At 43.8% G+C, this 10,962-nt stretch overlaps 1 protein-coding gene across 1 annotated transcript in view; it reads right to left on the bottom strand.

Moving 5' to 3' along the window:
- Window positions 1-526: 526 nt before the first annotated feature.
- Window positions 527-10,962, bottom strand: part of EHD3 (EH domain containing 3) — a 104,480-nt gene continuing 94,044 nt past the window's right edge. Inside the window, exons 5-6 of the mRNA XM_040351321.1 lie at window positions 4,568-4,732; window positions 527-1,235 (exon numbers count right to left, since the gene is read on the bottom strand). Coding sequence (XP_040207255.1) covers window positions 708-1,235; window positions 4,568-4,732 — 693 coding nt within the window. The 3' untranslated portion in view covers window positions 527-707. The remainder of the gene's footprint in view (window positions 1,236-4,567; window positions 4,733-10,962) is intronic.

The raw sequence follows: 10,962 nt of genomic DNA, 5'->3' as shown, positions 1-10,962 counted from the left end.
CTGGAGGTTATTACACCAGAGCAGATAAAAAGGGGGAGATCAGAGGTAGTGCTTCTTTTCTCTTTGCAAAAATGTACTCTGTCACATCTCCAGGACAGGAAGTGAAAGGAATTCTTTCCGCTGGAAGAAATAAGAACCCGACAGACGTTGTAACCCTTCCCCATTCTAATCATATCTGTCTGGATTAGACCTTCTGAGACCCTCATCCATCTACTATTCTCACTAAATCTCAATTCCTCATACATAAACACTGTCCTGTGAAAGATAACACAACAAATGCGCTAAAATGTCATTGTTAAGATCTAGCTACAAGGATGTGTTAAGGAAATTTTGATATCGGGGATGACAAGATGGCTACATACAAAGAACAACATTAAACAACAAACCGATGAGGTATTTAGATAGCAAATAAAAGGAATTGTAAGCACAATACAGCGCAACACAGACTGGGAAGTACGGCATGTCTTTTCGAGGTCTCTTTTTTTTCCCTTCTTCAGAAATGTTTATTTTAGTAGTTGTCAGCCCGAAAAAAAAAAAAACTCCATTAGCTTTAGGTTATTCTGTTAATAAAAGCTCTGCATCCTTTTTTTTCCTTCTTTAGCATTCTGATATAGATAGAGAATTATCAACCAAAATGCTCACAGTAGGTTCACTTCACATTACACATTTGAACTTCTTGTGTCTCCTCCATCTTTATCTGGTTAAAATTACCCGACCATTTTTCTTTTGGATGGTGGGATGAGATGGCAGGGGATATCGTTGGGAAGCTCATGGCCTTCCAGTTTAACCTTGATGAGGTGATTGGCTAAGGCAAACTCTTCGTCGTCCAGCAAGCCATCCTTGTCTATGTCGGCCAGTTTCCAGATCTTGCCTAGCACCGTGTTAGGCAGTTTGGACTTCACCATTTCCCTCTTGGCATTGGCCCCGGTGACCTTGCCATTGACCGGAGACAGCGTGTAGAAGATTTCATCGTACATGGGCTTGTCTCTGGATACCACCCAGTCTGCATCATCGATGCCTTCTCCTGCCCCCTCGCCGTAACCGTGTCCAAATGGGCCATTCTGGGTGCCCTCAAATGCACCTCCCTTGACTATCTGAACTGGTTTCTGCGATTCCTCCTGTCTAACTAGGATCATCAAGTGAGCGATGTCATGTGATAACATCTCGTCCACGGTTTCCAGAAGCTTGTTCTTTATGGGTTGGAATTTTGTGAAGTCTTGGGATTGTAGAAGGTCCTAAACAAAAAAAAATAGGAACATTAGAAGCTCACACAACAGGTATTTAATCTGTATCTGCAACGTTTCTGAAGTAAAACTCAGAGCACAAAAAATTCCTAATTAACTACTACAGACCCGGGCCATAGTAAAAAGACGGCCTCCAGGTGGCTCTATAAATCCTCGGGTCCTCCGGCCACTGGGGGGCGCGTGACACAATGCCGATGTGCGTGCCTGGTGGCCACGATGTCTGCCAGGTACCTGCGATCGGCAGTTTTAGAGCAGGGATGTGGAGCTCTGTGTGTAAACACAGAGCTCCACGTCCTGTCAGGGAGAGGAGACTGATGCTGTGTGCCTTGTACATAGGGACACAGCATCGGTCACCTCCCCCAGTCAGTCCCCTCCCCCCACAGTAAGAATCACTCCAAGGATTCACATTTATCCCCTTCCTAGCCCCCTAGTGTTAACCCCTTCCCTGCCAGTCACATTTATACAGTAATCAGTGCGTTTTTATAGCGCTGTTCGCTGTATTAATGTGAATGGTTCCAAAAATGTGTCAAAAGTGTCCGATGTGTCCGCCATAATATCGCAGTCCTGACAAAATTCGCAGATCGCCGTATAACTAGTAAAAAAAAAAAAAATAATAAAAAAAATTACAGAATTCTATCCCCTATTTTGTAGCCACTTAAACTTTTGCGCAAACCAATCACTATACGCTTATTGAGATTTTTTTATTATTTTTTTTTACCAAAAATATGTAGAATAGATATCGGCCTAAACTGAGAAAAAAAAAAAAAATTTTTTTTTAAAAAAATTGGATATTTATTATAGCAAAAAGTAAAAAATATTGTGTGTTTTTTTTTTTTAAATTGTCGCTCTTTTTTTGTTTATAGCACAAAAAATAAAAACCGCAGAGGTGATCAAATACCACCAAAAGAAAGCTCTATTTGTGGGAAAAAAAGGACGTCAATTTTGTTTGGGAGGCACGTCGCACGACCGCGCAATTTTTATTTAAAGCGACGCTGTGCTGAAAGCTGAAATTTCACCTGGGCAGGAAGGGGGTATATGTGCCCAGTAAGCAAGTGGTTAAATATGTTCTTCATTAGCCACAGAGTAAAATAAATCCACTTTGTGTTCACTAAATGAATCAAAAGAATGCTTGTAGCAATGGATTTTTCTGGGCATATAGTAAATGACACCACAGAATGAATTCATAAAACCATAATGTTTATTATACAGATATTAAATTGTATATAGCACCATATAGCACTATGTTCAATATTTGCAAAATAAAGTCCACAGATTTTATTTCATTTCAACATCCACATGTCATCTCAAAGCGTTTCTTATGCTTTAAACATCTTCATCAGGAGAACATGTGAACCGTATCCATGTAGGGCCAGGGGTGCCCAACCTTTTGAAGAGCGAGGGCCACTGAAGCGACTTGGTAACCGGTCGCGGGCCAAAATGAGTGCAATGGGTGGGTGACAGGTCTGCTGCATATGCTGAACGGACACGGACACAGCCCACGCTACTCTAATTCAATCCGCCCAGACAGAAGGGGACGGATCCCCTTCTGTTATTTTTGCGGATTGGATTGGAGGTAAGTGGGGGTAAATTGGCATAGAGGTGAATAGAGGGTCCAACTGGGTCTTAAAGCGGGGGTTCACCCTAAAAAAAAATGTTTTTTCTAGCATGCCATCAAGCATACTATGCCTTTCTTTTATTTTTTGGCGCCGTACTTACAGTTTACTGCCGTAGAAGTTTCAGACTCCCCGCGGGGAATGGGCGTTCCTATGCAGAGGGAAGATGATTGACGGCCGGCTATGGCGCGTCACGCTTCCCGAAGATAGCCGAAATAGGACTTGCCTCTTCACGGCGCCTGCGCAGTCAGTTCCGATATCTGTGCGCAGGCGCCGTATAGCGCCGTGAAGAGGCAAGTCCTATTTCGGCTATCTTCGGGAAGCGTGACGCGCCATAGCCGGCCGTCAATCATCTTCCCCCTGCATAGGAACGCCCATTCCCCGCGGGGAGTCTGAAACTTCACTACGGCAGTAAACTGTAAGTACGGCGCCAAAAAATAAAAGAAAGGCATACTGTAGCTCGCGCTAGTATGCTTGATGGCATGCTAGAAATTAGTTTTTAGGGTGAAAACACCGCTTTAAGGCTGCTTTCACACTGATGCACCACATGCACCATTTGTAGGGATGTACTGAATGTTCTTTTTTTTTGCCCATGCCAGCATTTTAACCCTCCACAATATTACAGTGTCAAGCTTTCATGCCACAGAATACACCAACATCTAAGCATGCAGACCCAGGAGAATCCACATTACTAACATATTATAAATGAGGTCCGTACAAACATAATACAGAGAGAAATAAATCACAGATATCCCGTTACTTCTGCCAGAGCCCTCTTCTTCTGAAAAAAAAAAAAAAAGAAAAAAAATTCTGCTTGGATCTTCTTCCCTTAGGACGGAGCCAAGTTTACACCAGCGGGATCTGGAACTTATCACAACTCCTTGCCATGGCTTTTATTAATCTAGTAAATGACAGCGTTGCCTTGGAAAAGTTTGACATTTTCCTAAATAAACAAGAAAGTTCACTTATATTTAGCCTTTTTTTTTTTTATCTTTAGAAAAACTGCTATAGAATTTTTCTAAAACCATTCGATGTCTGAGCAATTTTTTATTAAAAGGTCACGCCACTTACAATATATATTTCAAAGCGGCTTCATATATTTCAGTTTTTGGTACATGCTGATACATTAAACCAGCCAACATTTTTTTTTATATCGCTCAGGGCCTCCTTAGGTATTGAATTATATTGTAACTGTACTGTCTGCCCTCATATTATAAAGCGCTGCGCAAACTGTTGGGGCTATATAAATCCTGTATACCCTGTTTCCCCAAAAATAAAACCTACCCCTAAAATAAAACCTAGCGTAATTTTCCAGGAGGACTGCAATTAAAATCCTATAACCCACTCTATTACAGTAGTACACAATGTACAATGTGTGTGTTTCTGTAACATAAAGGCAGGGAAGAGAGCTCCGGCAGGTCACAAAAGCGCAGAGCAGTGCTATAATGAAGGTATTTGGCACAATTATATTACAGAAATACACACATTGTACATTATATACTACAGTAATAGAGTGGATTACAAGATTTTACAATCATTTTAACTAAGTTCACACTGGGGATTCCTAACAGGCAGGTCGAGAGAGGGGAAGAGAAGACAGCACATTACATGGTAAGACCTACCCCCAAAATAAGCCCTACTGTGTCTTTTGTTGCCAAAATTAATATAAGACCCGGGCTTATTTTCGGGGAAACACGGTAATAATAATACCTGCATCTTCTTCAGGTTGGGAAAGTCTCCTGGTGAGATCTGATGTTCTTTTTCAATTCGACTGTAGATATCACCCAGACTGGCAACCAACTCTTTCTTTTTGTTGTCCTTGCCAAACACGGTTGGCATCTCCTTCTTTAGGGAGCTGATAATATACGCGTGAACCTACGACAACAAAGCAGAGTCATAAGATTATTTCTGAAATTCAACTCCAGCCAAAACATTTTTGGAATTGGAAGTATAAAAATATTATTCAGTGAAATGGGGATAGGTTATAATTACATTTTGGAATTGGAAGTATAAAAATATTATTCAGTGAAATGGGGATAGGTTATAATTACTATACACGTTTCTCTGTCCTGGTAACCTTCCCTCATTTCCTGGTCTGTTGTCACAAGGATAGGAAGCAAGGTTAAATCTCCCTAACTGGGAGAAGCATAGAAAATGTTTTTTTCTCTTCTCAAGTTCATCCAAAAATTTAACAAAAACCTTAGGGCTTATACACAATCTAACCCCAGCTCTGTGCTAGGACGCTGTGATGTAAACGCTGGAGCCCAGGATTACAAGCCACTCCCCTGCTCCTCCACCCACCAAGCTAGTAGATGGGACACCTGCTGGCATCTCTACTGTCCCTTGTGACCCGATACTCGGTGTGCGCTCTGCAACAGGAGTTTCAGGAAGGCTGCAATGAAGGACCTGGAGCCGATAGTGGTGAATACTACATAATGTGTTTGCGCTCACTTATGTGAGCGCAAACTTACTTTTTTTTTTTTTTAAATGTCATTAAAAACGATCGTGTGTGGGCTCCAGAGCATTTTTCACGTGTAAAAAATGGGCATTAAAAATTTCGAACATGCTCTAATTTTTCACAACGTTTTTAACGTCGTAAAAAATGGTCGTGTGTAGGCTTTAACGACGCAAAAAAAACGTGCATGCTCAGAAGCAAGTTATGAGACAGGAGCGCACGTTCTGGTAAAACTAGCGTTCGTAATGGAGCGCGAAACGTCTTTTACTAACACGAAATCAGCAAAAGCAGCCCAAATGGGGGCGCCATCCGAATGGAACTTCCCCTTTATAGTACCGTCGTACGTGTTGTACGTCACCGCGCTTTGCTCAAGCATTTTTTTTTCACGATCGTGTGTAGGCAAGGCCGTTTTAACGATCGGGTTGAAAAAAACTTCTTTTTTTCTAGACCATTAAAAATTTCATTTTTTACAACCTGAAAAACGGTCATGTGTACATTATACATAAAAATGTGAAGAGAAGATTTTACAAATTTTCTACGAATGCATTACCTAAAAAATGGGAAGATGCAATACTACTTTAAATATATAAACATATACTGGCACTAAAAATAGGCTTCTAAGTTCAGTCATTGTGTAATTCTATTCCTTTTGGGCCAGATTCACAGTGGAGATACGACGGCGTATATGCTGATACTCCGTCGTATCTGTTGTTCTATCTATGCGGCTGATTCATAGAATCAGTTACGCATAGATATCCCTAAGATCCGACAGGTGTAATAGTTTTACACTGTCGGATCTTAGGATGCAATACCGCGGCCACCGCTGGGGGGAGTTCGCGTCGTAAACCAGCGTCGGGTATGCAAATTAGGAGTTACGGCGATTCACGACGGATTTTCGCGTTCGCTACGTCGCCGCTAGTCTAGTTTCCCGTCGCAAAGTTAGTCGTCGTTTTAGGTGCCCTAACTTTAGTCAGCAAGCGTATTGCTGTCTAAAGTATGGCCGTCGTTCCCGCGTCGAAATGTAAAAATCAACGTCGTTTGCGTAAGCCGTCCGGGAATACGGAATTACGCTACGCGCGTCGCCGTTCGAAAAAATGACGTCACGGCGCGCAATGCACGACGGGAGTTCAGAAACGGAGCATGCGCGGTAGGTCCGGCGCGGGAGCGCGCCTAATTTAAATGGCACACGCCCATTTAAATTGGCCCGCCTTGCGCCGGAGGCCGCCGGCGTAGGTTTTCATCGCAAGTGCTTGGTGAATCAGGCACTTGCGATGAAAAATTGCGGCGGTGTAACGTATCTACGATACGTTACGCCGCCGCTCTTCTATGTGAATCTGGCCCATAGAGTAAAGCCTGCTTTGTTTGCTTTTAGGCAATCTGCAATGAACAATGATATGCACTCAATCTGCACTGTATAAAGTACAGGCCACAGGCTGAGATTCAAAACAAATAAGGTGTCCCTCTGGATGTGAATACTGCTTCCAGAGTTGGAATCACATGTAATGAGGGGATGGCAGTTCTTGAATATCCTGAAGCAGTTTGTGACCTGTTCCACCTGTGATTACATAAGTGCAGTGCAGCACATAAAGCATCATCTGTGGGTCCTGGCACTGACAATACAGAATCAAACAGGGAGTTGCCCACTATACAGTTAAACAGTGCAGGCTGTAGACAGACTAATGCCTCGTACACACGACCGGTTTTCCCGTTGGATAAAAAAACGATGGTTTTCCCGATGGAATTCCTTTCAAGCCTGCCTTGCATACACACGGTCACACAAAAGTCCAGTGAACTTTTGACTGCCAAGAACACGGTGACGTAAAAGACTACGACGAGCCGAAAAAATTAGCTTCTATGCTTCCGAGCATGCGTCAAATTGTTTCCGAGCACGCACGTTTTTTTTCTTCTTCGGAACAGCATACAGAGAACAGTTTTCCCGCTAGGATTTTTTCCTGACAGGAAAAAAATTATCCTGCTCTCGTCGGAAAAACTGCGATGGAGCATATACACAATCGGAATTCCCGGACAAAAGCTCTCATCGCAGTTTTTCCGACGGGAAAACCGGTCGTGTGTATGAGGCATAAAAGTAAACAAAGTGAAGATTATACTGGTCTGGATCTGTGATGACAGCCCTCAAAAGCACTGGAGGAAAATGGCAGAGTTTATATTTGTAAAACTACTTGGTGCTGGATATACAGTACATGAAGAGTTAAAACATTTTAAAAGTGCAATTTGGCTTAATAGTAAATATTGTAATAATTAATCAAAATATGTGCTCAGTATAAATAACCAATTGTTTCCCTTAAAATAGCTAATTCAAAACATTTTTGTGTCCCTGACTTCCAAATATTTAAAATGTAACCATTTAAACATTCACTAGGACAGACATCAACTGAGCAATTGAACAACCAAATAATGACGCTCTGGTGCTAGAGGGTAATGCTGCACACTATGGGCCAGATTCACATAGCTGTGGCGCAGCGTAACGTAACCCGTTCACATTACACCGCCGCAAGTTTTCAGTTTTAGTGCCCGATCCACAAAGCACTTACCTGGAAATTTGCGGCGGTGTATCGTAAACACGTCCGGCGCAAGGCGGCCCAATTCAAATGGGGCGGGTACCATTTAAATTAGGCGCGCTGCCGCGCCAGACATCCTGCGCATGCTCCGGTCGCAATTTTCACGACGTGCTTTGCGCGAAATTACGACGCGCCGACGTTTTGAGAATCGCGACGTGCGTAACGTACTTACACCGGGAAAAAAATTAATTCAAAAGCGACGCGGGAAAGACGGGCATACTTTAACATGGTGGAGTACTTTTACACCATATTAAAGGTGCCCTATCTTTGCGACGGGAATCTAAAACTTGCGACGACGTAGCGACGGGAAAAACCTTTGTGGATCCGCTGTAACTGCTAATTTGCATACCCGACGCTGGTTTACGACGCAAACTCCCCCCAGCGGCGGCCGAGGTATTGCATCCTAGGATCCGACGGTGTAATTCAATTACACCTGTCGGATCTTAGGGCTAGCTATGCGGAACTGATTCTATGAATCAGTCGCATAGTTAGAAACAGAGATACGACGGCGTATCAGGAGAAACACCGTCGTATCTCTTTTGTGAATCTGGCCCTTTGTTCCAGATACAGTAAAACCTTGGTTTGAGAGTAACTTGGTTTGAGAGCGTTTTGCAAGACAAGCAACATTTTTTAATACATTTTGCCTTGATATACAAGCAATGTTTTGATATAAGAGTAGCGTCATGTCACAGCTGAGTATAAAATAGAAGAGAGGCACCTCTAAGTGTAGCAATATGGTTACATTTAATGAAGGTACAACATTTAGAAACTCACATGGTTGATGATTAAAAGAGGTACATCTAAGTATGCAGGCATCCGGGGTAAAGCTGTCTACATAGACCATCCTCTGCACCGCCATTGATGCCGTCCCTTCCACAAGCGGTTCAAGCCTCACTTTCGAATCGCTCTACTGCAGGGTAGTCTTCCCGGTCACAATTGCAGACTGACAGCGGTGAGAGCCGGCGGTAAGGAGGACGGTCTATGTGGATCGCTTTACCCCAGCCCCTGCATACTTAGATGTGCCTCTTTTAATCGTCAACCATGCAAGTTGCTAAATGTTGTACCTTCATTAACTACTTGCCGACCAGCCGCCGCAGTTCTACAGCTGCAGGTCGGCTCCCCTGCGCGAGAGCCCGTAGCTCTACGTCAGCTCTCGAAGAGGCCACCCGGCAGGCGCGATCGCCGCGGGGCACCCGCGATTGCTCGTTACAGAGCGAGGACAGGGAGCTGTGTGTGTAAACACACAGCTCCTGGTCCTGTCAGGGGAGAAATGCCTGGCCGTCTGTTCATACAATGTATGAACAGCGATCAGTCATTTCCCCTAGTGAGGCCACCCCCCCTACAGTTAGAACACACTCAGGGAACATACTTAACCCCTTCCCTGCCCCCTAGTGTTAACCCCTTGCCTGCCAGTGGCATTTTTATAGTAATCCAATGCATTTTTATAGCACTGATCGCTATAAAAATGCCAATGGTCCCAAAAATGTGTCAAAAGTGTCCGAAGTGTCCGCCATAATGTCGCAGTACCGAAAAAAAAAATCGCCGATCGCCGCCATTACTAGCAAAAAAAAAAATATTAATAAAAATGCCATAAAACTACCTCCTATTTTGTAAACGCTATAACTTTTGCGCAAAATCAATCAATAAACGCTTATTTCGATTTTTTTTTTCGAAAAATATGTAGAAGAATACGTATCGGCCTAAACTGAGGAAACAAATAGTTTTTTTATATATTTTTGGGGGATATTTATTACAGCAAAAAGTAAAAAATATTCAGTTTTTTCAAAATTGTAGCTCTATTTTTGTTTATAGCGCAAAAACTAAAAACCGCAGAGGTGATCAAATACCACCAAAAGAAAGCTCTATTTGTGGGAAAAAAAGGACGCCAATTTTGTTAGGGAGCCACATCGCACGACTGCGCAATTTTCAGTTAAAGCGACGCAGTGCCGAATCGCAAAATGTGCTCTGGTCTTTGACCAGCAATATTGTCCGGGGGTTAAGTGGTTAAATGTAACCATATTGCTACACTTAGGCCCCGTACACACGAACGGATCTGTCCGCTGGGATTTATCCGCGGATCAGTTCCAGCAGACAAATCCGGTCGTGTGTACGGCCTAGCGGACATTTGTCCAGCCGACCGTTTTCCAGCGGATAAAAATTTCTTAGCATGCTAAGAAATCTATCCGCTGGAAACCTGTCCGTCGGACTTATCCGGTCGTCTGTACAGACTCACCGGAAAAGTCTGACCGATCCCCATCCCTCGCATGCGTCAAAGTGATTCGACAAAGTATTTACCTTCCAGGGTCGCGCACGTCATCGTCGCGGCGACGGCGCTGCCACGTCACCGCGTATGTTTTCCGCAGGGATTTTGATCTGATGGTGTGTACAGCCATCAGATCAAAATCCGGAGCAGAAATGTCCGATGGAAACGGTCCGGCGGACCGTTTTCATCGGATATCCGCTTGTGTGTACAGGGCCTTAGAGGCGCCTCTCTTCTCTTTTATACTCTGTATCTCCTTCTGGATTTTGCTTCTAACCCTCTTGTGGAGGCTTCCATTTGTGGATGGACATTTTATGGTTACACAACTTATCACATTGCTATAATCTTTTTATAAATGGTTGTGAAACGAATAATTTGAGTTTACATTTTTTCCTATGGGAAAATGTGCTTTGATATACAAGTGCTTTGGATTACAAGCATGGTTCCCGGGGATCTGACGTGCTGGTTCCATGTATCATGGAAGTTCCAGCGCATGCGCGAACTGATGCGCTGAGATGGTTCCAGCCATCGGGAAAGTTCCTTCAAACACTGCGCAGGTGCAAACTTGCTGACGGAAATCCCCGAACGGCGGCCGGCATCCAGGGCGACGTGGATTGTGAGGTAAGTGGCCAGTCGGCCTCACGTCCTCGCTGCGCTCGGACGGCTCGCTGCGCACGGACGGCTCGCTTCGCTCGCTCGGCCTCCTGGCTCTTTTTTTAACATCCTCCAATCCACGGGGATGTTAAAGAATGAGCCTGGATGCCGGGCGAGGTTCGGGGATTTCCGTCGGGAAGCTTGCGCCTGCGCAGTC

This window comes from Rana temporaria, chromosome 4, assembly GCF_905171775.1.
Source record: "Rana temporaria chromosome 4, aRanTem1.1, whole genome shotgun sequence".
Lineage (NCBI taxonomy): Eukaryota > Metazoa > Chordata > Amphibia > Anura > Ranidae > Rana > Rana temporaria.
This window is presented reverse-complemented; position numbering and strand designations above follow the sequence as displayed.